Below are 26,485 nucleotides of genomic sequence, written 5' to 3' on the forward strand. Positions count from 1 at the left end.
TGGCTGGTGCTATAACTAAAATGTTTACAAGTATGTGTAAGTATGGAAGTTTTACAGTTGTCTTACACAGACTAAAACCAGTGTTTATTATTATCATGACAGCAATCATTTTGTTGGCAGGAGCATATATAAGCTATTAACACGTTTAGCCCACTAACCCAACCTTCACATTACTCTAATTAACCCAAGAGCCACTGTTCAAGTGGAGAGGCAAAATCATATTCAAGGACAACCAACAAGCTACTGGCATTTTTTTTTTTACAATCACACAGGAACAAGAGATGCTCAAACTGTGAATAAAACAACTTTGAAAATAGACAGCTTTTGAAGCCGAGAGCTAATTTTGGCATTTTAATTGCGATGGAAAAGTGTCACGCCACACCTCTTTAAACTCTTCTCAGTTGACACGTTGAGGCAAAAAAAATGGTGTAATTTAGTTTTTGACTCATTGCCAACATCTGTTTGTTGTGGATGGACAGCCTCAGCCAGACACCTCTCTCTATGTTCTTATAACGACATCAAACACACCATTAGGAGGGAACACTCACATTTGGAGAGATGTAATCCATCTTTACAAAGAAGAAACAGAAACATAACGTCGCTTTTTCTGATGACAGGCAATTACAATAACGGATTACCGTGTAGCTCCTATGCAAGCACTGTATCAGCTGCTGTTTATCAAAGAATTTAGAAACAACACAGAAGTGACTAGAGTGTGTCAGTCATGCAAACTTCACCATGCTGGTCTTTTTAAATGAAGACAAATGGGAGCAAGAATGAAACAAGTAGATGAGTGTCGTGCTCTTTCTTTTGAATAATGCAGTTACGGCTTATCTCGCAGAAGTCAGCATTAGGGGTTATATACAGTGTCAGAACAAACACAGCAAACTAAGTTAGTGAAGTAAGTGAAAGATCCTGAGTGAGTTTGAGTTATGCCAGGCTCCAGGTTTTTTTTTTTTTGTTATCACACCAAGCATCACCTCTTCTGTCGGTATCAGTCACTGTCAGCCCTGTAGAGGTACTTCATCACTGTGCTATCCATCTTCTTTTGCTTCTGCTTGGATTCCTTCTTGCCAGATGACCCACGACTGGCACGCTCTTTCTCGTCATCATCAGACGGGCGTTTGGGCGCCCTCTTAACGCTGCTGGAGCTGCGGTAGGAGACGGTGGAGTGGGAGGAGGAGGACGAGGACGAGGACGAGGAGGAGGAAGAGGAATCCTCAGACTCGCTCGGTTTCTTGCTGGACCTCTTTTTGGACTTCTTGGCCTTTTTCTTCCTCGAACTCTTTCTGCTGTGACGGTCATCTGAGGAGGAGGAGGAGGAGGAGGAGGAAGAGGAGGAGGAGGAGGAAGAGGAGGCTTTACTCTTCTTATCTTTGCGACTGCGGGAGCTGCTGGTGCTCAGGATGCTGGACGGCCGGCTGCTGTAGTCCAGAGCCGAGCCGGACGCCGAGCGCCTCAGGCTGGACGTGCTGCAGCCGAGCCCCTCGTCGTCTCCCTTCTTCCTGCTGTCTTTGCTCCCCGCTGCCTTCGTGTCATCCTCTTCATCACCACTAGACTCGTCCAGTTTGCTGCGCTTGAACTTAATGGGCTTGAAGCTCAGCACCTCATTGATCGCCGCCTCCAAGTCGGGATCTAAGTAATTGCGGTGTGCCACCGTTTTGATTTCAGATGTATCCCCTACGTTGTTGTCTGAGGAGCGCGGTTGAGCCGGGTTGGAAAAGCTACGACTCAGGGAGCGGGGACTAAAAGATGAAGTTCCCCCTTCGCTGAAAGCAACACTCCGGCCACCATCATCGTCGTCGTCGTCATCATCCATATGCAGGCCAAATTCACTGAGGCCACAGCTGCGGGCAAGGGACAAACGCGAGTTACTGCGTCTGTCGTCTTTCCAAGAGCTGCTGCGGTGCAGAGACCGGGGGCTGGAGCGGCTCACACTACTGATAGTTGACTTATTATCATCATCCATATCCAGCATGCCCCTCCTGGTAGACATCCTGCTGGGAGCCACCGATGACACCATAGACTCCTTATCGAATTCAGGGCTGCTCCGGGAGGTCCAGCGGGACTCCAGGCCTTTCCTGGCTCTGCTGGTGGCCTCGGAGTAGGCCATGGAGATGACAGAGCCTTTGTCGTCTAAATCCTCCTGCGCCTGGCTCTTCTTCCAGTCCTCCTGGAGATCGCCAGACTTGGACTTGGCTTTGCGGATCGAGGTGTGGTCCGGCATGTCCGGCTGCTCTTTGAGCGTGCTAAACAGGGAGCTCTCGTCGCCCGTCCCACCTATGGAGTCTTTCAGGTTGGAACGCTTCCTGTAGCTCAGGGAGCTCATGACAGACACCGATCTGCTCTGCTCTACTTCTTTCCCATCTTTGCTGACGTCAATCGTCTTCTCCTTACCTTCCTTCACCTCCTTGGCATCTGCATTTGCTGCGTGTCTGAGGGGTTACGTAATAAAGTTGACACCAGAGTAAAACCAACAGAAGACAAAAAGAAAACAAATCTGTGAAACTAACTCATACGACACTTTAATTCTGTGCAACACTCACAGCTGATATTTGGAAATGTATCTACTTTGTCCTTGGAGCCAGTCAAGAGTATGGGAGCATATACAATGCCCCTGGCTACTGCTGTTATGTACAGTATACACTGTAGGAAGTGAGGCAATCAAGCAGTGGGAAGATCTATCTAACTGTGGCAGAGGCATCATTTAGCAGGCGTGCCAACTGGCCAGAGGCCACTTCAATATATTTGACAGCAGCCATTTCCCCATCCCGCCTCCTGTCATTAGACAGATTACTGGGAGAGAGGGATGACACCTAATCACATGAAATACTCATCTTTCTGTTACAAACTGCCCTAGGTAATCCTGGCCCTTTTTCAGCCTGGGATTGTGGGTAGTTTTATCCCCACGTTACCACTGGGAAACACATGGTAATCTGTCATAATGCAGAAGGAACATGACCACTAACCTGGTGCCCTTCAGGCTCCCCTCATCTGACTGGGTCTTGGTGGAGCCTTTGTTCTTCGAGAGCCAGGACTTAACGCCGTCCACGCGGTCCTCCACCTCGGAATCTGTTTCTGTCTCATCCCCACTGTGAGGAAATAAGATCAGTCTGTGAGAGGCAGCTGTGACTCGACACACGATGCAGTGAAAATATTCAGCAAAACAAGTCATTTTGTACATCTTGAAAAGCAAAGATCTTTGAAACCATGGAGATAATTCCTCTTGTTTTAATACAAATAGTAATTTTAGGAAAAACTTTCCTCAGCTTCTCAAATGCACCGCCCTAATCGGCCTTGTGCAACAATTCAAGCAGATTATCCAACAAGAGATGACACCAAATGACTTGATATGAGAATACGTTATGCAGTGTAACATCACAGTGATTGCACACAGGCAAAAATAATAATTAGTTTTCACGACTCAGAAGTTTTTGTTAGTAATTTCACAATCGAAACTTCTTGTTAGTAATCGTATTCATTCTCCTATAATAACAAGGGTCAGTGTGATGCACAGCAATCCAGGAAGGCTACAGGCAAGAATGATAATGTGATACAATAATTTCCCACATATTCGAAAATGTTTTTCAACAGATGAAGATGAGTGAAGCAAACGCATTATCTATGCAGAAGGTACAGTAGATGAAGCTCTTGGAGGCTTAATTAACTTGTTTGGCTGGTTCTGGGCTGCTAGCATCTGTGTGGCATGTCACCTGCTCCTGGTGATTGTTATTGGAGTAGAGCCATGAGACAGCCCTGTGGCCCCATGCTTGACACAACAATCAGTACACAGGGACCTGCAGATGGTGATGAAAAAGCACGGTAGATCCTGCATCCTGCATAAGGTCACCGCCACCCCTCCTCGTACATTTGGTTTAAAATCTATGCTGCTTTTTCTGAATTATGCACCGGTGCTGTCCGAGGAGTTTAATGTGACGGGAAAAGAGGAGGGTGAAGTGCCACCATCATGGTCAAAAAGGCGTTTGGACAGAGCGTTATGCGTGATCAGCTTGAGTGTAACACATGTAAAAATCAATTTGCACATGGACAGTCCTTTACTAAAAAAAAAATACACAGGGCCACATATGTTCTGGAGCTATAAAATACATTTGATGTGTGTTGCCATGGTAACCCCTGTCTGGGAAAATTACATTTTTCCGTGATACAGTTTTTAGTTTCGGAGCATGACAACGCTCTGTATATTAATATTACTGATGACAGGGGTGTTGAGGATGAACAGAAAAATCCAATTCCTCTAGATTTATAGCAGACTTAAGAGTTTCATCTTTGCTATTATTCACAGCCTTATACTTTCAGTAACTTTCAGAGCCACGCTTCATCAGTTTAAAATATTTACCGAGTGTATCGCTGAATTGTAGATATGTTTCATCTGGTGTCTACGGAGAGCTGCCTATCATTAAAAATGAGACGCGGTGCAGGTAACAGATCTTGCCTCATGGACAAGCTTATCTATCTAAACCTGGAAACATGCTGGAAAATGCTTAGAACAAGCAAACACAAGGAGGTGTGAGATGACAGCCAGACTGCTGCGCTCTATCATTTGTCCACATTCCACATATCCATCTACTATGTGAGTCTCCCGGTGAGCAGTTTACTATTCCCAGTGTCACACATTCAGTCATGTTTCCTCAGAGAACACAGTGTCCTCTCCTGCTTTTCTTTTCTTTTCTTTTCTTTTTTGATTGTCTGCCTAAAAGTGATTTTACACAATAAAGGTGGCGCTGGTGGTGGTGGTGGTGGCGGCATATGAGGATTGTGAGGGTGTGAGCACAGACAGATTCATAGATATGTGGACTGCAGTACATCATATCCAGGCTTTTAAGCTTTCTAAGGGCCTTTACATATTTGACATTCTCACCATTGACCTCTCTTAAGGGAAGGTGATGATAATCCCAATCAGACTAAATGTACTGAATATATAATTCCCTACACAAAACCTCTATTATACTTCATTGCCTTATTTTCCACCCCCTCTCTTCTGTATTGCATGGTAAACATGACTGATAAAAGCTCACCACAGGAAAAAAACAACAAGATAACAGGTTCATTAATACTTGCTGCAAGTTGATTACACATGCTGCCCATTTGTCAGCTCGGTGACGCTCTGACTTTTTGACATGATATATTAGACAACAAAACACTGAAGCCAGCCCACAGCAAAATTATCTCCCACTACCCCTTCTCTTTAACACACACGTGCGAAATAAAAGGTGGCTCGCAATTGAGTGCTGCACAAATGGTGTCACAAACAATTTGTCCTTGGCCTCACACTACTAGCTAAACAGTCCTGAGGCCCATAGATACAAACAAGCCCCAAGAATTTAGAAGTGAACATTAATCGCTTTTGACAATCGGCCTGCACCGGTTGTAAATCTTTGTCACAAATACTTACACTCAGCATCAAGTCTAGTATGGCTCGCTTCTATCAGTTTAGTGCGTGTGGTGACAAAAACATATTTTTTCAGTATCCATTCAACGCGAGCTAATTACATAGTGACAAAAAAAGCTGCATAGGGTCTCAGTTTGCTAATAAAAGAGTGCGCGCTTGACGCACTTGATGCAATTCAGTTAGCACCTTGTTCTAAGAAATATGTTGCCCCCATGGTCAGTCTATGCAGAGGGAGGCGGTTACATACTTTACAGTAATTAATTAGAGTTGGGGAGGGAAGCCCTGCTTGAAAAACACCCATTTTCCAGCTAGTGTCTTTTTCCTGGAATAATAATAATAATCCTGCTATTGTAACCTCCTGTTTTGAAGCAGAGTACAAAAATACTGAATAGTAATGTAAATCATCTGGAAAATCCACTTCATAATTAGAAGGAAAAAATCACCCCCTCTATTATTGCTCATCCAAGCTGCTAATGCAATGATGTCAAAGGAGGGAAAAAATGCAATTAAGTAAACATGGCGAATCATTGTTCTTTTCCTGGAGATGCACAAACAGAAAAGCAGAGCAGTGATACATACAGGTTTCCTGATGACAAAAGGATAACGGAGCACAAAGTGATAAAGGGCGTGATAACCGTGTCTTTTGAAGAAGCAATCAGAGGTTAAAGTGGGAGATAATGGATGGGTTTACAGTATGTGCTATAAACTGAAGAGAGAAAAAAATCCCCTTAATACGCTCTGATGAAAGTTTAAATTATCTAACATGCCATACAAATTCCTTTCCCTGTATACAAACTAAAAGAGTCAGTCAAAGGAACTTACTTAACATTCCCACTCGAAGACTGCACGTCTTCACAAACAAGACAACATTTGGATTTTAAAAGTTAAACGTTTCACAACACTATGAAATGAGATTGGATTAGTGGAGCATTAGCATGCATGGAAATCAACAGCTGAGCTTTGGGTGAAATCATTTCGGCAGCATGCTGTGCCATCGTTGTCGCGCACCACTTGCTGACTGTGCAGCCATGGATGTACAGTCACAGTGTGCAGCAGCCATTACACAGTCACAGGCATCGCTTCACACAGTTGTGCTTAAGGCCTTCCAGAGTACATGTAAATTACTCCCACCATGCGAAGACTTTGGCAAGGGCACAATGTAGCTCATCTCTTCATGCCATCATTTAAAATGTACACAAAGCACAGACACAACTGTCGGTCAAATGAATGTCGTTTCTTAAACAGCATTTCAGATAAACAATTAATATAGATATATTGTAGTCCTGTAGTGTAATCCTGTGTTGCAAAAATATTAAGAAGCTTTGTTATTAAAAAAAAATGTTATATTGTACTTTTGCAAAGCCTCCAATATTCCTTAGTCCAAGTTGGATTTTATTTTATCTCAATTTTGGAATTAAATCAGAATCAGAGATGAATGTTAGCCTTTTATCAACAACAACAAAAAAAAACTACAATATGATGGTACCATTTATTATTTTAAACAACTCACGCATGCATGCTGCATTATTATTTATGATTTCAAATGGATGTATTATAGGCTGAGGAGGTCTGTGCTGCCTTCGCCAAACCAACTCAGTGTGATGTGGAGCAGCCAAAGTAGAACAGAGAATATGTTAAAAAAAATATATAAAAAAAACACTCAACGCAAAACAGCTTTAACCTCAGATCCAAACCAATGCATGACACTGTATAATGGGGATGATGATGATGCTGCAAACGTAGCAGAGGATGGTGTTTGACACAAAAATATTCATAGAGAGAATGATGCAGTATTACCACAGGTCTGTAACCCTTTGCTATTTTTCATCTGAATCATATTTTCCAAAGTAGTGAGAATGCTCCTCATTCAGGGTTGTATTCTATTTACTACTCTGGTTTACGTTTATTCCAACGTTGTGCAAACTCTCCTCTGTGCCATCAGATTTTTCTAAATAACAAGCCCAGCAATGGGAACTCTGTGCAGACACTTGGCACACAATAAAATGAAACAGAACGAAACACTGGGCCCATCCATTAAGCATAGCTTTTATCAGAGATGTATACCACAGGCGCAGATTTCCATTCTCCTTAAAATTACTTCTCCTCACTGTGCTATTGTGAACAACACAAACTGAAAGGATAAGGAATACTGCATTATTCTCTCTAGTGTTTGAAATGGGTGAGGAGAAAAAAAAACTTGAAAACAACCATTATGACAAAAAACAAAGGATGCTTTTTCCATTCTCACGTTTTGTTCTTTCTTTTCTGATATTTTGTCACCATGTCTTGCAAACTGCCAGAAGTGTGGAAGACAACAGAAATGGGAACAGGGAAAAGGAGAGAAGGTGAGATACACAAACAACAGTTTGAAAAAAAGGCAAAATGAGATAACAGGAAATAAATAGTTTTAGACTTCCACACACACATAAAATAAATATCCATTGCATGGCAGAACCTTAGTAAATCAACTCATTTTTGCTGTTGCTGGCCTTCTACTCAAACAGAGCAGGTAAGGTGTGTGTAATGTCTTCCTTTTAGAGGTCTGTATTATTGCAGTCGGTGTTTACCCGAGTGGGCTCAGAGCTAGTATAACCCTCAACCCCACTGCCAAGAGAGAAGAAATAACCAAACAGGGAAAACCAGCACAGAGACAAAGGATCAGACGCAGGGAGCTGAATTAAACCATGTGAGAAGTATTTGGGGAACAGACAGAGTGTAGTATGACTCACAGAGTACAAAAGAGAGTGGAGAGAAACTGATGTAGGAAGATGTGGGAGATAGAGAATGAAAAGATAGAAGTTGTGATTGACAGGCCACTGAGGAAAAAACAGGCAGATCTCATTCTGTAACTTTCTTGACACTTGTAAAGTAAAATCTCGATAGAGTACAGTACCCCCTGATGTACAGACAGAGCATGCATTACAGAATATTAAAGCCATTCTATACCTGTTGATTAAGTCGTCGTTGTCATCGCTCTCCATCTCGTCCTCGATAGCAGCTTGCAGGTCTCCTATCCTCTTGAAGGCCAGCTTAAGGTCCACTTGTAAGCTCTGATTTGCCGCCTCTAAGCTCTCAATGTCCATTTCCTGGTGAAATGGATCACAGCACAGAAGAAGTGGGGGTTATCTTCTCTAGTGTAAACTCCAGCTTTCAAGTCTCCCAGCAGCACCCAGGGCCTTACCAGCTCGTGCTTCTTCCGGCTCGCCTCACCCTCCTTCTTGGACAGCTCTGCCATTTCCTCCTTCATGTCTCTTATCTGCCTCTGGATTCGCTTATTCTGGTCTTTCTCCCTGTTTTCTGCAGTGATGCGCTGGTTTCTCTCCTCTGTCATCTTTTCCAGGTTCTCCTTTAGACGGCCCACCAGGCTCTGGGAAGGAGTCGGGGTGAACTGGGTGAACTCGGGCTCACAAAGATCATCTTTAGAAAAACTCTCTCTCTCTCTCTGTTTATTTTTTTTTTCCTTTTCTTTCTTTCTCTCTTTCTTTCTTTCTTTCTTTATATTTCCATTGTTACAGCTTCATTCATTCATTTTATTTATTTTTTATTTTTTATTTTTTATTTTCTCTTCAAAATTTAATTTACAGTACGCACCCATCCTCCGCCCCCACATCCTTCTTTCACCCTTTGTTCTTATTTTTCTTTCTCATTTTCATAATTATTACTGTTATTATCACAATTGTGAGTAATGTTATTATTGCTAATGCTATCACAACTGTTCATGTTCATTCATTAATTTCTTTCTTTATTACTGCTATCACTATTATGACCACCATCCATATTACACACATACACACTTTGTGTATACATTGATGTTTGTCCACTGTGTTGTTTGTCTTGTATTTCACAATAAAGTAAAAAAAAAAAACTCAACTCTGAACTCGCTTCACTGTTCTGCATAAACCCTAAAATGTTAGTTTGTACCTCACCATGGTCAGTTCACAATCTCGATGCATTTCCAAAATAAAAGTGGTGTAACCACTACATATGATTTTCAAGATACAAGTAAAAATGTCAGCCGTTATTTACTTTTATTTTTTTGATGTTTCCATCCAAACCTGTGAAAATAAAGCTGAGGATTATCTCACCTCCAGGCGTTTGATCTGTGTCCTCTCGTACTCCAGCTTGGTCTCCAGTTCACGGATCTTAGCCTCCTGACGGCTCACGAGAGACTTCTCCACCATGGACTGTTCTTGGAACTCAAGCTGGCTCTGCAGCGAATGAAGCTGGGGAGAAAGAAGGATATAAACATACATGCACATAAACCATCATCATCCACCCCCCGAGGAGCAACAGCACTTTTTGCTTGCCCGTGTCTTGACCTCTGCTTTTCCTCCCCCTATTTAGGCGAGGGCTGTGAAATACGTCGCGCTGATGTTATGTGTACGCATTAAAGCTAAATTAATGTTCACTTTTTCACCCTTTTTGAGTAAATTTAATCCATGCAAATATTGTGCATCCAGTCTGAATAATGAGCTCCAGATAAGCCCCCAATCTACCACAAACGGTCGAAAGAAGAGCTTGTGGTTCAGGCTCAATAACACAGAGTCACAGTAATTTCACAGGCTTTGGGAAAAGGGCTAAGTTTCATGCAAAGCACGGTTGTTCCATCTAAATCGTTTTCTCATGACTGATAAAAGGAAGAAAGATACGTCACAACAACACCGGCCCACAAAGCAGCGTGGCACCTAATGAGGGAGTTTGCATCTAAGACAAGGAGGATTTGGAGTTCTCCTTTGATATTACTAAAGAAGCCAGCTTTCCCTCCCTACTGGTGATGAGATAACTACTTCAAGGTCGATGCTTTAGATAGCTATCACTACCTTCTCTGGCCGGTTTTAACAATGCCTTACAGCTTGTTGTGTGTGTCTCTAGAGTAACCAAAAATATTCCGACAGCTGGGCCTTGAGTGGACCAAAGGTTTGGCATGTGGATAGTTTAATATAATAGAAGCAGAATCTGCTGTTAGGAAGTGGCAAGAACTCATGTGAAATTATATTCGAAATACATTCTGTTCAAGACAGATGGTTTTATTTGTTGAGTCTACTGCTTGTCAGCACTTATAGGAAAACACCTCCTAAAATCCACTGACTCTGAGCCAGAGTGAGGATAATGTGCATGCAAACACGCACTAAAGATCAACATATTCACACCAAAGCCAAATTCATTTAGCACCAAAATGCATCAGCTAAGAAAATGGAGACACATTAATGAAACGTTAGATGAGTAAATAGTGCTCAAGTAGAAAAACACTATCATTATAAAAGCACTTTTATCAATATAGGCTTCAATCGGGTACATTAACCTTTTTACAACATTAATTCATATTTATGCTGAGCCTAAACCATTAAGCCGGCAACTGGAGCACAATATAACTAAACCAATGAGCTCAGATATCGGCTAAATCACATTCTAATGTCAATAATAACGGTTAATGGTAGGCTCAATCAGATGCTAATATCAGTAAGCTAACATGCCGACATTAAAAAATTTCCCATCTTAGCCTCATTTGTAAATTTGCACAAAGGGCTACAGGTGACAGGGCGATGATCGGTTTTAGAGTTAGAAATTCCAACATAATCGTGTTACAGAGTTTGAGATTTCAAACGTGACTCCACTGTGAGCACCGGTTATAAGGACCTTTCTTCATGTGTGAGAGTAAAATGGCACCTTTGGGGTTTTTTCCCTGTTGATTGAAATACTCTTATGAATTATGCAGGAGAAAAAAGCCAGTGTATAGTAACAGTGTTCTGCCATTATGTTCACTTGTGTGTTAATTGTCATCATCAGATGAGCAAACAAACCTTGTCATTTGACAGTTTTCATTCCGATTTCCATTTGCCACCTTCTCATTTACCTGATAGTTTAAAATAAAATGACACACTGACTGCCGAATGACAAAGAAAAAAAAAGAAAAAAGATAAATGGCTAAGACAGAAGCTGCCGCATTTAACGGAGAGGTAATCGTTAAAGGGGCCTGAAAGAGTGCCTTAATTTGATCTAATTCCTTCGACATGGAAAAGAGCTATTGAGTTTATGAACATGACCCTGCCTTTAAATATGAGGAGTCAGAGACAAAAGAACAATTCTTCTTCTTGACTCTTAATCTTTGCTGATTCCTACTATTTAAATGCAAATTGCTTTGCAATTGGGAGACGAAAGGCACCACTGAAACAAACTGGGTTTTTTTTTTTTTTGTCACAATAATCAGAGAAACTGTGTGAAAAGCTGAGGTCTAATCAGAGAGAAGTGTTGAGGCAGCGGGCAGCTTCCTGACAGACAGCCAGAGTGCTTTTGAATACTTCCTTGTACCTTTTCTTGGATCTCCTGCTTCTCCTTTGTGGCCTCTTCCAGCTGGGCCTGCAGGTCAGTGATCTGGCTCAAGTCCCTGGCAGACTAGAACAAACACACACATACAGACAGACATACAAAGTCAATAGACAGAGAATAAAGGTGCGTGTGTGTGTATGTGTGTGTGTGAGAGAGAGAGAGACAAAGAGAGAGAGAGAGAGGAAGCATGATTGTCCGTGCATGTTTCAAATATCAGTTTTTGATCACAAAAAAAAGCAGTAAAAAAAAACAAAACACATCTTTTATGGAAATGACTAATGGACATGACACGTGTGTGCCAGATCATTTGTCATGTGATCTACTGTAGAACAGATTGCAGCTCTGTGACTCCAGTGCACACACTGTGTTCAGAGGGGAGTATGTCCTCCAAACCACAAAGCCGCACATGTAGAAAAGCGCAGACTGTTCATGTTGATGCTAGAGGTGGTATCCCATCACGTTTCAAACTAAACAAGGATAAATAAATGTGAATAAGCAAATGAATTAAACTGACTTTGTGGACAATGTCATCCATTTACTTCACATGGCCGCCGGCCAGTTTCCTACCTAAAGGGGAAAGCCTTAGCGCCAATAAGAGAGGGACTTATAATAAATTTCCAAGGCTTTTGAATGGCTCGCTGGGCAGGATAAGTTACCTGGGCGACTGCAGCCTTGTGTTTTTTCATCAGCTCATTCATGTCCTCCTGATCCTCCTCCATACGAGACTGCAGGTCATTCTTCTCTCTCTGCAGACGGCTGATCTGCTCCTCTGCCTGCAAGACAAAGAGAGAAGGAAGCACACACACTTTAGGTTAGAATGACAGGATTTATTCATGAGCTACTGAATATGATAAATGGTCATTAGCTGGCCGGGCCATGGCAGTTCTGGAATCTCATCTAATGGCAATGAAACACAATCTGGACAGGGTTCTGGCTGGAGGATGAGACCAATTGAAGATAATCAATTGGCTCATTTAGGCTGGGAAAAGTGCAGCCAGTGCAGCATACTGGTGATGTCCTATTTAGAGTTCATCCTCTGTGTTCAGGGGGGAGACTCAGGCCTTCAATATGCATTCTCTAATCTGAGACATTTACAAGACCTTCCCTTGCCATAAATGCAGCAATTAACAAGCAAAGCACAGGCACACAGCACTCTGTGCGTCATCCCCAGAGACACAAACATCCTCAGTCTACAAGTCTGAAATGCAGGCGGTACTCTCATGAGACAGCAATTAATGAGCAGATGGAGAGAAAAAAAACATTCGACAAAGCTTATTTATCCATTAGAGCAAAATGTTAAAATCAGACATATGCCAAAGGGCATTTATTATTTTAATATCCCACCATGGCTTGATGATGTACGCATATTAATGTGAGAGCCCTCCTGCATTTCCAAGAGTGAAAATTTGATCGGCACAAGCTCTCCATGAATTAAATACTGTATTGTTTGTTGCTTTTGGTTTAATTTGCTCATCATAAAAAGGGCACGGAAAATTTACACAAACAATTTCTTTCTTATCGTGATTGTGAAACGAAAATGTATATTAGGTATATGTCATTATTTGTTAATGTTTGGTATTATACACAAGCAATAAAAGCACTCTGTGCAGAGATAAGTGGTATTCAAGTCCGCTCAAGGGAATGATTGGAAAACACAGCTTGACACATCAAAAACTCACCGACATCTTAGCCTTGACAACGTCCTCCATTTGGATATGCAAGTCCTCTATTTCAAGCTCCATGCTCTTTCGAGCCTTCACTGCTCCCGCGCAGGTGAACTCTGACTCCTCCAGCTGTGAGAAACAGGAGGCAAGAAAAGGACGCAGGTATGAGGTGAGGGGCGAACATTAGTAGGACAATATCAAAGATCTATTCTGGAAAGGCAGGGAACAGAAGGTGCTTGTGTTTTATTTATGCTCTGAGACCAAAGGTCAAAAACTGTGTTTGTTGTTGAGTATCTCAGATTCAAACTGTCATATGCTTTAAATTGTTGAGTGGGCCTACTTGATTTTTGAGCTGGGCGATCTCTCTCTTGCTGGGGGCATTGCTCTTCAGGTGGTCCAGCATAATCTGTGCATCAGCCAGAAGGACTTTAGTTCTCTTCAAGTCTCTCTTCAGCTTCTTCTCTGTCTCCACATCCCTGTGGCACACCTGTGAACGACAAAACAACCTTTCTATCATCCTTCAAAACCCACAGCAGAAAAAAAACAAAAAGCAGTTTCTTCCCAATCAAAAGAAGTGGCGCCACTGCTCAAGCGCACACACTTCACTTGCACAGACAGAGACCAGAGGCAGAGTGGTGGAAGTACCTGGTCCTGGGCGTTGAGCAGTTTGGACTCGAGCTCTCTTCTCTCACGCAACACTTTCTGCTTGTCTTCATACTCCTCCTCCAGCTGCACCTCCATCTGTTTCAGCTGCAGGACACATGCGCGGGGTGTCAGGATGCACAAACAGATGATCAGTGATAAACAAAGTCAGACATAACACACCATCAACCATCCTGTTAGACATGGCTGCTCTCACACATCAAAGACAAAGGGATGGCCCCCCTGAGCAGATCTGCCAGCCGAACATCACTTTGATAAGAAAACCTTTTACTTTATCAAATTCTATTTTTTTATGCATTTAACATCTATAACTGCAAACACACTAACATTCTAACCTGTATTTACTTTGCATGTATGTAAGAATTTTAATGAATTGTGTGATGGCTGTTTCTCATCCATGATAATAAGTGGCATGTAGCCTCTGCAGTCTATGAACCATCATGTATGCATTGCTTTCTTCTTCTGATGAATACAGCATATTTGCATGCAGCATGGGACACACACACACAAAAAAAAAAAGCCAATTCTAAAACATCACAAGATGGGCTATGCAAGAAATCTCAGAATACAATGAACTTCACTGTGTGTTTCTCAGGGCTGCCTTGACCGAGCCTGATAACTAAAGGCTATGCATAAAAGAAGATTTGCACAAATGAATGAGTAAGGATAAGCAGCACCCACCTTCTTACTGCAGGAACGCCTGATCTCCTCCACCTCTTCATCCTTACCCTCAATCTCTTTAGAGTGGGTCTGCCGCTGTCTCTCCATCTCCATCTCAAGCCGCAGCTTTGCCTGAGTACATTACAAGGACGTATGCATATAACAATTCACTAAAATATTGTGAAATTTTGGTTTGCTCATAAAGTTACATCTTTAATATTTATCTAAGATGAGAAAGATTCTTATAAAATCACTTCTTAAAACATTTTTTTCTTCTTTTTTTGAAGGATATTAGGCCAGTTACAGTTACAATGGTATGGAATCTTTAATCTGTGCCACCCCTGTACCTGCTCCAGCATCTGGATGCTTCCGGCCTGTTCATCAAGCTCCTCCTCCTGGTCTTTCACCTTGGCCTCAAGGTCTCGAAGCTGCTTCTTGACTTTGGCCAGAGAGGCTTCATCCTTAGACTCCTGGGAGGACAGATCCTGCAGCTCTGCCTCCAGCTGCTGCACTTTCATATTTGTGGTGCATAATTCACTGTCCTTTTCCTGCAATCATAGGAGGACACAGTATAGCGCACATCTGGACCAGCCCAGTTATGTCACATACTGAGCAAAGAGACCAGACGTGCAGTCCCTGGGAGAGGACGACGGAGCGTCTGGAGTTTGTTCTGTAAAGTAGCTTACCTGCAGCTGCTGGCGGAGGTTAAACATCTCACCAGTCATCATGTCTTTCTCTCGAGCCAGTTTGTCTTTTTGGCCCTTTTCTCTCTGTACCTCAGCCTGAGACTGGTTCTGCTCCAGGTCAAATCTGGAACACACATGCACACATACACACATTGATACACAGCTCAGCAAAAATGTTGGTTCAACATTTTTGAACAATTCTTTTATTTACTGTATTGTAATTTTGTGTGTGTGTGTGTTTTTATTATCCAATTAAACATACCGCCAGGAATCCACTGGTTTTTAACTGTGTTGTATCATGGTAGCAATACAACTTGAGCATTAAGTTATTTGTAATCATAAATGGTAATAGTTTTGTAAGCCTCCAAACTACACATCTAACTTCACTTTAGAGATGTTTGGCCCATGAGATTATCCACGACACAGAGCCAAGCATCAGCTCGGCATTACCACTTTTTTAGCTTCAACTGTTATCCTCTTCCATTAGACATCAATTTCCAATTGGGTTGTAATAATGTGCAAAATGTTTTCTTCAATTGTCTGGGGCAGAGGCACTTATGGTTAGTGAACTTAAAAGCTAAGTGTTTCATGCTGTCAGCTCATTGTAATTCCCTGTTTTTCTCTCTGAAGCACAGCTGAAAATAATTTCACCCACAGAGCATCTTCAATTAGCCACAGGGGAGAGATCACATTCTGCCACAGCGATAGCTTCTCAAGTGCTTAAAGTCTGAGTCATTTTCTCAGCTAATGCAATTCCACAGATTACAGAACATCTCAGTCACTATTCAAATTAAAGAAAAACTTTACTGTTCTGCCGAGTGGGCCACAGAGCCCGTGCTGGGCAATCCGAGGAGAAAAGAGCAATATGTTCCCTGTAATGTGAGTGTGTGAAAAAAAAGAGAAGGGCAGAAAGACACAGATATACACACAGATAGACAGAAGAAAGGAAAGAAAGAAAGACAGGCGTTAGGGTTCACTGAAACTGACTTCCTCTGTTTCTTCTCCAGATCATGGTTGCGGCTCTGCAGTCCTTCCAGGTGAAGCTTGGTGTCCTGCATCTCTGCTGTCAGTTTCTGGGACTTCTTCTTCAGCTGCTGCACAATGCGCTGCATATCCTCATTATCTGTCTGCAAATCAGCCAGCTGCAGCGTACACACACACACACACACACACACACACAAACTATGTTTTTATGACTGTTTAATACATGTCATTGTTGCATCTATCTAACAGTCTACAAGTGTGTGGTGAGGTGATTTTTGGAAAAAAAAAAAAAAAAAAGTTTCTTGCCCTTCTCTCAAGTTGTCTTTTGCTCTGCTGCTCCGTCTCCAGCTTGTCATCAAACTCCTGCTGGAGCTTCTTTTTGGTGAAGTCCATTTCACGAATGGCTCGGTTGTATTTTATCCGCCACTCGCCTCCTGGGGGAAAGACATACAATTCAGAAAACGTCTGTGTGACATTTGGGTGTCTCCTGCCTTTAATGCAGGCCTAGCAGGATGTACTCGGGAAGAGGCTCAAAAGCTCAGAAATGATTGATGCTGAGGATTATGAAGTGCACTGTACTAGCTGTAATGGTTATCACGTTCAAGGACCAAAATAATATAATCTTTCAGGAAATAAAACTTCTTTCATCAAATCCTGACCTTAGAAGGTCGAAGAATTCAACAGAGAAACTACAAAACAGCCTTTACTTTTCAACTCTAATCTTGCTTAAACCTGAGGTAAGAATTCAGAGCACACCACAATAGTAGTTAGAGGAGGACATGTCTAAGTGGCACTTTCCACAGTTCTTAGCCGACCCTAATTCTGGAGCTGTCAGAGGCTATCAGAACTATAACAGCGGCCAGGCAGACATTCAGGTTTAGGTTCATTCATTCAGGTTCATTTCCAAGCCTTATCATTTTAGAGGCTGTCCATTTCTCCTTCACATACCAACAGCGGCTCCTCCATCAGTGCTTCTCATTAGCATATATATAGCATAATGACAACTTGCAGGGCCACCGGCTCTGATCCCAACGATTATTTTCTCATTCATCTAAGAATTCTGATATGCTCTGTAATGGCTTGTCTGCTGAGGTGGGTTGAAGGGGGGTGGGAACACGGAGGGGAAAAAAAGGGAAAAGACCTTGTGGACAATATGCTCACTGCGGGAGCCCTCTTTCCCAGCAGGGGGAGACCAATCAGCAACAGGCATTAGTTGTATGCCCGAGAGCGAACATCTTAATCTCCTAGCGGTAAATCCGAAACTTGGAAAATGTACTAAATAGCATTATGCAAGATGGGACCAAGTCGTACTGCCATGTCGTCTGCTGAAACAGTCCCACAAAGACAATCATTCCCGCAGCTACAATTAGTATAAGAGAGGTTTTTTTCAAACTGTGCACATAATGCTGGTATGAGCGGTTCAGTAAATTTTGCTTCTGCCCTGAGATGGCATACCCATGGAGGATGACTGAGCAAGCTGCTGCAAGTGTCATAAGGCAAGATTAATTAGGGAAATCAAAGGAAATGCTTGGAAACACTGATGGCCGAGAAAAGTCACATGCTCAACATCTTCTTTTGTTTCATTCTTAAAAGTGAAACGACTATGAATACATGGATGGAGGAGATTCTCTGGCAGCTGCAGGCGTCATGAATGAAACTCACCTGCATCATCGTCGTCGTCGTCGTCCATCTCCCCATTGAGTTCTGATGTTTTCATGAGTCGAGCTTCCATCACTTCCATCTCCTGTGCGTCTAGTTGTTTCTTCATGGCGTCAAATTTAGCCTAGAAGGCACAGATTCACCCACCAAACAAAAACAGAGACAATCATATTAAAAGTGGAAGTTTTAAAGTATTACGTTGTTATCGTGTGTTGTTTTTATATGTACTTGTAAATCCTTCATGTCCTTCTCCAGGTGGAGTCTCTCTGAAGTCTCATTCTCCAATAACTGGGATGCTGACTCACTAGTGCTTCTCTCATCAGCAAGCTCTGCCAACAACTCTGCGATCTGGACACAAACACAGAAACAACACAGAGTGTAAAGTAAAACTGCAAAGTACTGGCCACAGTTCTAGTACAAGTGAGAGATCAAATATTAGAGCGAAAGAAATTTAAGGAGTGTTACTCCACCACAACACCATCCTCCCAGCATGCATTGCAACGGCGAAGGGACCCACCCTGCTCTCCAATCGATCGGTGTTCAGTCTCAGCTCGTTTCGTTCTTTCTCCACCCTCTCGAGTTTTGATTTCTGCAGCTGTATCTCCTCCTGAAAGAGAGAACACAGGTAAATAAGTTTCATGTTATGTCAGTTTAATTTGAATATTAGTCACTAAAAGAAATGTCAAAAGTTTATAACAGGAGATGCATCGCCGTCAAGGCAGGTGGTGCATTTTCAAAGTGGATTACAGGCTGTCAAGCTGAGATGAATCTATAAATTGGGGTGTATCAGACAGGGAGGTCGGCTTACATCTTTGCCTCGCATCTGATCCTCAGTTAGCTGGACTTTGATGAGGGGTTGCACTGTGGTGAACAGCTTCCACCATGGCCAGTCCTTCACTCCACGGTTCTTCTGGATGTTTTTCTGGATGCAGCGGATTGCCAGATCCTGAATCTAAACACATGTCACCAAAAACAAACGCATAAGTGAATGTAGGTGTTTGTTGCAATGTGCACATAGAGCTATGCAGATTGAGCTAATGCGTCAATAAAGTATTGATTAGTGGAGCTCAATTTCCTAATATGATTAAGTGATTCATGATGAACACAGTCAGCAATAACTACAGTAGCAATAGGTTCAGTAAGTGGTTTTAAACGCAGGATATGGAAACAAGAGTTTGAATGAAGAGACACAGGAAGGCAGTATCATCCTCCATCCCTGATGAACAACACTTGAAAAACATTTCATTCCTCAATCTTGTGTCATATTGCCTGTATATGTGCAAGCAACTATCCCAGGACCTGCCAGCCTCCTCTGGAGACTTTCTGCAGAGTGCGTTCCAAGGCTGGAAGCAAATTTTTGATTAATTAAATCAAACATGTTGGCAGCTAATTCCAAGTATTACACGATTTCCATGCTGCTTATGCATGAGGCTCTCTAGAAGCAGCAGATTATGGGCAAACCCAATTAGAGCAACACAATTCTCAGCATCAGGTACATTTCGCCCTGAAGGTACTCTCTATGACCAATTAGGATTTGTCACACAGTGAAAGCCTTAACATGGACTGAAATGCAGCAAGTCTGTGACAGAAGATTTAAACAGGTCTCACTTGTCATATTTAGTCTGAAATGAATAAGAAACAAAAAAAGAAAAGAAAAAAAGATTACACTACATGAGCACCGTGGATAAACATTTTGGTATTCATATCACATTAAGAGGGTGTGACAACTGTGAGACAACATGATGGGAATTAGGATTGTGAGCCAAGACTAAGACAAAAACATGAATTGAATTATCATTCTCATTATTCTACACATTCAATTTTTAGCGTATGTGTAGGTTTATATGTCCGCTGACACCTAAGACACCTCAGAGTTGCAATATATGACTGTAGCACACCATCTGATATCACTTTGATCCCACACCTTTGTTTCTGAGGATTGCTTCAACATGGCCTCATCCCTTGCAAAAGGACAGCAGCCAAACCACCAAGAATATAATGGTTTGACACGTCTGGCTCATGTCAATATATTATCAAATGATTTTTCAGTGCTGAAATACAAATATTTCTGGCCAGCTAACAGAAATATTATTGTTAGCTGTTAGCCATAAAATAGAGAGAGGCATATAGTATACAAAGAAATATTTTCTTAAGTGTAAGTATTCATGTTTACTATGCGATTGCATGTTTCAGATGAAAAGGTAAACGTTAACATTAGTTTGAAGTGTTGCAATGAAGGGTAAGGCTTCAAGACTAAAGTTAGCTTCTGCCGGTTCCAATGCAAACAACTAAAAGAAGGAAGATAAAATATTTGTAGGAGACCTGAAGGACAAGACTCCCAGTGCAGCAAGTGCCTGCTGAGGCAAAATAACAGACTTTTAAAATGTCAGGCTGTCCCCTTGAGGAGACAGTTGAAAGGGGAGGGGAAAAAAACAAAAGAAAAAATGTGCTTTTGTCATTTAATGTCACATGGGCTCGGCACAGCCTCACAAGGTTAACATGCCAGGAAATATCAATCAAGGGAACTTGTGTGACTCGCTGTCTCAACACACTCTCTGTAAATCTTGTCAGTGGAAAGAAGGGGAAATGGAAATTACTCAATAATCCACCGCAACCCTGTTCTACAACTCCGCCGCCGACTAGTTGAATCAGTAATAATATAAACAGAATGAGATTCAGTGCAGAGAAAATGCCCTTCAGGTAATCGTAGCAGGAGACATGTATACCATACGTGAACCACCTGAATAGTAATAAATCTGGCAAACTGTGTTGCATGAGCAGAATGTGACAAAAGTGGAAGAGCATTTGACTCTTCCTTTAAATTATCTAAAATTGCTCTCATTCATTCACTTTTTTCTCATGCTCCCAAAACGTTAAGTTCAAGAAGTGGTCCTTGAAATTTAAGCTTGAGCATTGTAGCTATGTGTTTTATATACATACTACATGAGTGCATGTATTCTTTGCTGCCTGTCATTTTAAAAATGTTCCCACTGGATGTGAGAAAAGTTCAGTGAATAGAAAGCAATTGAACTGAATGGAATTAAACTGACAGATTCTGAGAGGAGCTGCATGACAAGTGTTATGACAGTAATTTGCATTGACATGTTCACACTTTAAAGGGGCTATATGGAAGTTTTCTCGATCGCCAAACATGGCTTCTTGCTGGGAGGGAGTGGTGATGATGGTCGCTTGACAACAGGTATTAATACACCCCACGAGCAATGCTGCTTCTTAAAGGGAGACAAGACACTACTGCGACTCACTATTGCATTGAGATGGGCCAGCCAGGCTTGCTAACTGGCATGCTAACTTCGGTAAATGAGCAAAACAAAAGCTGAGATTGCTCTTAGCGAGTAAGAAAGGAAGTTTGATGCTGAATTTGTCACAAGAAAACAGCTGACATTAGTCATGTAGCAATAGAAAAATTTACAAATAGCTCCTTTAAATATTCCTATACACTAACTGTAACTACCAATGACTTATTCTAAATTTGTGGGAGTTCTCCTAACTGCATGTCACACCTTACTCTACCAACCTAAATTGGGTTTGAGCACAATAAAATAACAAGATAATATAAAATACAGTCTTATCATCTTCGTTATAGACACATTTGCAGAGGATAGTGGCATATGAGGGGAGAGGATTTTTTTTTTTATCTTTGCTAATGGAATTTGTAATTGCACAGTTGCCTAGCAATTTTAAATGGTTCCTCTGTGTTGATTCAAGCATTCGTCTCTTAGCCTGCTACATCGTATGAATAACGACCTTATTACTTCACACATATACGTACATGTTGTGCACAGTGCTCTACAGTCAGATACCTGGAAGTCCAGCAATATACTATAAAAGGTTATACTTATAGCAACAATGACAATTTAATAGATTTACTGGCATTATGCAGGTGAACAATTTATCTGATAGCATGTCACTGTGGATTAGAACTAGACTGTTGGTTCATTACAATGCAGCTGAAGTGGCACTTACAGTAAACAGTAATCACAGAGCAGAAGAAAAACTGCAGGGCTCCATACATCACCAGAGGACATGTACTGTATGAGGTCCAGAGAGATGGACCCATCACATACAGTACTGGGTGAAAAATGGAAGATGGGCGGAGCAGCATGTTTTAATACAGCTGCGTTTAAAGGGGAGCAGTTTGATAAAATGCAACAGAAATGGACGTGTCATTATCAAATATTCCCTTGAGAAAAGCCAGTTGGATGGATTACATTACAGGATGGCAGGGGGAAGGGGCGATAGATTTAGAGAGCACATTTGTAATTAGCTCAAGATTTACAGCAGTGCTGGACTGGTTAGATCTACCCCAAGAGCAGAGCAAACAGGCACTAAAATTAGCACTGTACAAGGAACTCTCAACTCCTGGTGGACTCCTAGGCAACAAGGTCTCTGGAGCTCACATTCTTCCACTACTTTATTAAGAAAGAAAGTGGTAAAAATTTGTAATATTTTTTTTTAAATCAACGCATTTGTTTTTATCATTCAGTGATGATTTTGTGTAATATTTGTGAGATATAAATATGGTCTTATTAAGTTTGGATAAATATAGCGTAGTTTTGTCTAATATTGGTGACATATAAATACACTCTAAATGAATCTGGATAAATAATATACTGTTGGTATCTTCAGCTTGAAAAAAGCCTTTCATGTCACTGTCACATCTTGCCTACCTTCCTCTTCTTGATGGCTTGCCGTGCCAGGTAGCCTCTACAGGCGCCTTGGAACATGGTTAAGTTACGCTTGGTCTGCTCATCCCTCTGCTCCTCCAGCTTAGCCAAAGTGCCAGCTCTGAAGAACAACTGGAGCAAAACACAATCACATACACAGAGACAACACACACAAACAGACACACAGTAGATCAAATTTAATTATTTGGAAAGGATAAAAATTATTGAGAGATCATGTACACTGTAATGCTTGTTTCAGCCATGGGGAAATTAGATTTAGAGGTCCTGCTTTAATGTGGAGTACAGCAGCAAAATAAAAACTGGAGTTAAAAAGTAAATAAGTGCACTGAAGCAGTAAATCAATAAGAAACAGTGTAATCCTTGGACAAGTGAGTCTTATCTAAGTGAGAAAGCTGTGATTAAGTTATTATCTCGGACAATCAGCCTTGTCTATTTCTAATCTGGGCCAAAGGTAAAACACAGGTAAACAGCCTACAGAAAGCAGATCACGTCACAGCCTCTCTATACCTCAGAGGGATTAAGTGCTGTGAATGCATTCTAGATATGACGGCAGTCAGCTATTAAAATGGATGGATGATGACAGAAAAACTGTCTCCACCCAGGGCCTCTCTGCACAAGTACCATTGCTTTATGAATGACCAAATCCATATGTGACCTGTTAACAAACTCACGAGCTGGAAATGATCAAACAGCTTCAGAAGGGAAATCATGCAACCCAGTAGGAGGAGTGATGCATTCACTGGCATCAGTGAATATTGCTTTTCAAATTGCTTGGTGGGGCTTGAGCAGAGGCTATTTGTCTTTCATCATCATCATCGTCATCAGATATACATGGTACTTTCTAAAATGTGTATCCATACCATTTTTTTATGTGTCAGTCACTGATGGCAGATTTTATCTAAGAGCTCTGAATCCATTGCTGGGAGCTTATTTGGGGGTTGGTGTAATTGGCATGCAAGCGGGACAGGTTGCTAAGACGCCAGTGGAATGCTTTGTGAATGGCCAAATGTGCTTGTCTACGTCTGAGCCCATTTCACATTCCAAAGTGTGGCACCATGTGAAGCTGCCTCCAAACCATTCTTGTGTCATGTGTTTTACACAGCGCGTATCTGAGAGCATAACTTCCACTGTTTTGTACATTATTGTTTCCTTTGATTTCTCTCTTGGCCGATGGCCACTTCTCCGGCTGATAGGATTAGACCCCAGTGTGCCAGGCGGTGTTTACTGTGATTAATATACAATGGATGTGGTGAAAAACAAAGAGGGCCATCAGTTGTGAGAATTCGCTCTAATGACCTGAAAAGAAAGAGGGAATTACGGTCACATAGTCGGGCAGGGTAGAGACATGTCTCTCAGGTAGACATTGGCTAAAAGGCTGGAAGAGGGGGCAAGCCTTGGCAGTTCTCCAGCAGAAAGGGACGGCAAACAAACATCAAGGAGGAACAAGTGTAATGAAAGACACACTCCCCCCAGACAGCAAGTGTCCTTTAAAAAATATAGAAGAACAAAAAGAGCTGTGTAGTGCAGCTTTGTGTTCAGGGCTTTAAGAGAAGAGAAATTGGCAGCAATTCAAACAAAGGTTTATACAATGTCTTTAAAGCTGTTTATTGATTTGAGGTGTGGTGACATTACTCACCCTGCTCAGACCCATGTGGTAGCTGCTCTTCTCCAAATCCAAGGACTCCAGGAGCTCCTCCACAGCCTGGGCAAAGGTACACATGTACACAAACACACACACACACACACACACACACACACACACACACACACACACTTAGTCTTTTCAATTGCTGGATCGAGTGGGAGCTTCAACTGAGACCGCAACAGTTCAGTAGCCCACAGTTCAGTTCAGTAGTCCCAAGTTGCCACCCTGAACTAATGGCACAGTGAAGTTTATCCTCTTCTCTCACATCCATCCCTGACTGACTTTGGAAAGTAAGAAAGCAAGAACAGGAAAAGTTTGGGTCTCCAAAACCTCCCAACTCCAACAACAAACCGAATACAACTCATGTCACACGATCCACCTGCTACCGGCTTATTCCTGGTCATCCCTTTTGTGGTCTTGGCTCTTTTGCAGCTTTGGACATGTACAGCCTATGCAGAGGTACACCATCAGCCAGCATGGAGCCACTCCTTTCTCTGTCCATCTATCAGCCTGGGGTATATTAGGTTTATTATTGTCTTAGCCTCTTCTCTCTACTTGAGCCCTCAGCCTGAAACACCACCTCTCGGTTACAGCAGGAAAGGTTTGCCATGAGCACTGAGGGGCTTTTGTTTGCCGACGTTTCCACAGAAACTCAGCCCCAATACACCGACACAGGGGAAAAGAGCTTTTCTCCCCCTTAACACTATTCTTTCACTCTTTCTCTCATTTTCTTTCTTGAAACAAACTTTTTTTCCCCTCCACTGTGCTACAACTTTTGTTGAGGACCAATGCACAGCACACCCCAATTGATAGTTGACTTTTACTGTAAGACTAAAGCTCACACCAGGCTTTATCTGAAAGGCTTTTCATAATCATTATTCTTGATTTTAAAACATAAGCACTAAAGTGGTGAAGCTCTGGTGTTATCAAAGCAACTGGGAAAACTTTGGCAGATAGTTTCTAGTGCCCAGATTACAAAACACGATGAGTACATCTATTGTGAATGTTATTTTATAGCTCCGAATGCAGTAAAGCATTTTCTAAGCCACAGTGCTGATCTGCTTCTTTCACTGGCATGATACTGATGAGGTTAAGTTGATTAGATCATTACAATGGCTCTGATGAATGCAGGTTTATTCCTCTGTCAGTTGGCTGCTGACAAATCAGGGGCAGATGTAATGAAGCTGCCTCCTCACAACATTAATCTTCGCTGTGCCTGGCCACTGGCAGAGCTTTACATTTCACTCCCTCTCTCGCTGATTGACTTACTCTCCTCTCGTCCTTCACAATGTAATTCCTCCCGTGCTTCTTGGTGAGGTGCGGTGCCAGCACATCGAAGCGTCGTCGAAACTCAGAGAACACCATGTGATCGGGGTAACCTGTGAAGGTCAGCGTTGGATTAACAACATTATAACCTGCAAATATTTATACAGACTCGTGGGTATTTATGTAGGGAACCCATGTCCTAATACATATGGACAAGGAGGTCTGCATTCCTACATCTGTCCTTGGTATGTAATTGAAGCAGCTCCCTCACCTTGCCTGTGGATCCGGAGAGAGTCGAGCAGCTTGGAGCCACGGAGCTGAGCGCGGAGCAAAGCTACATCTAGCTGCATAAGGCCAAGATCTCCGCTCTCTCCTTGACCCTCACATTCGCCTCCTTTGTACAGGGATCCACTAAGAGCCTTGAGGGCATCTGCTTTGGGTAATATGCAGTGAACAAAGTGAATCCTGGACCTCCGCACCATGTCAAGGAGGGCATCCTGGGAAAGATGAAAAAGGGTCAAGAGACTCGACCTGGTATGGGCCAACTGTAATATCCTCCACTGATGTATCCACATATAAACAGCGTTTGGCCTGCTATACTTAGAACAAACAAAAGCTCTGTACAGTATAGTGGCTCAGACATGTGCATACATATTACAGTGTGTATTAAATCTTAGCAACATCCATACAAGTTACATCTACAATTTCTTCTATAAAAGCTTGTTTTTCTTGTACTTTATGACAATGCTGGAAGATTAAAATATAATGGTCCATATGCAGTTGTTGGCTTTCTAAGTGTCTCTTCTATGGGATTT

General features: G+C 42.0%; 1 protein-coding gene across 19 annotated transcripts in view; it reads right to left on the minus strand.

Annotated features, from left to right (window-relative positions):
* LOC146974357 (unconventional myosin-XVIIIa-like) overlaps positions 1-26,485 on the minus strand; it is a 61,291-nt gene that overhangs the window by 3,014 nt on the left and 31,792 nt on the right. For 12 of the 19 annotated variants that reach the window (XM_085797584.1, XM_085797583.1, XM_085797582.1 and 9 more), the window contains 24 exons: positions 25,942-26,167; positions 25,674-25,783; positions 24,396-24,461; positions 22,742-22,870; positions 18,862-19,005; positions 18,571-18,660; positions 18,282-18,401; positions 18,057-18,177; positions 16,701-16,828; positions 16,398-16,552; positions 15,411-15,534; positions 15,072-15,272; positions 14,746-14,856; positions 14,047-14,151; positions 13,742-13,888; positions 13,417-13,530; positions 12,394-12,510; positions 11,720-11,803; positions 9,496-9,633; positions 8,592-8,777; positions 8,357-8,496; positions 7,659-7,703; positions 2,970-3,092; positions 981-2,435 (listed from right to left, as the gene is read on the minus strand). In XM_085797584.1, the coding sequence (XP_085653710.1) occupies positions 995-2,435; positions 2,970-3,092; positions 7,659-7,703; positions 8,357-8,496; positions 8,592-8,777; positions 9,496-9,633; positions 11,720-11,803; positions 12,394-12,510; positions 13,417-13,530; positions 13,742-13,888; positions 14,047-14,151; positions 14,746-14,856; positions 15,072-15,272; positions 15,411-15,534; positions 16,398-16,552; positions 16,701-16,828; positions 18,057-18,177; positions 18,282-18,401; positions 18,571-18,660; positions 18,862-19,005; positions 22,742-22,870; positions 24,396-24,461; positions 25,674-25,783; positions 25,942-26,167 (4,365 nt within the window). In that variant the 3' untranslated portion in view covers positions 981-994. Of the gene's footprint in view, positions 1-548; positions 570-980; positions 2,436-2,969; positions 3,093-7,658; positions 7,704-8,356; positions 8,497-8,591; positions 8,778-9,495; positions 9,634-11,719; positions 11,804-12,393; positions 12,511-13,416; positions 13,531-13,741; positions 13,889-14,046; positions 14,152-14,745; positions 14,857-15,071; positions 15,273-15,410; positions 15,535-16,397; positions 16,553-16,700; positions 16,829-18,056; positions 18,178-18,281; positions 18,402-18,570; positions 18,661-18,861; positions 19,006-22,741; positions 22,871-24,395; positions 24,462-25,673; positions 25,784-25,941; positions 26,168-26,485 lie in introns of all 19 variants that reach the window. The other 7 variants (XM_085797587.1, XM_085797585.1, XM_085797588.1 and 4 more) reach the window with 5 other exon arrangements.

Source organism: Trachurus japonicus, chromosome 14, assembly GCF_045865225.1.
Source record: "Trachurus japonicus isolate A0001 chromosome 14, Traja_1.0".
NCBI lineage: Eukaryota > Metazoa > Chordata > Actinopteri > Carangiformes > Carangidae > Trachurus > Trachurus japonicus.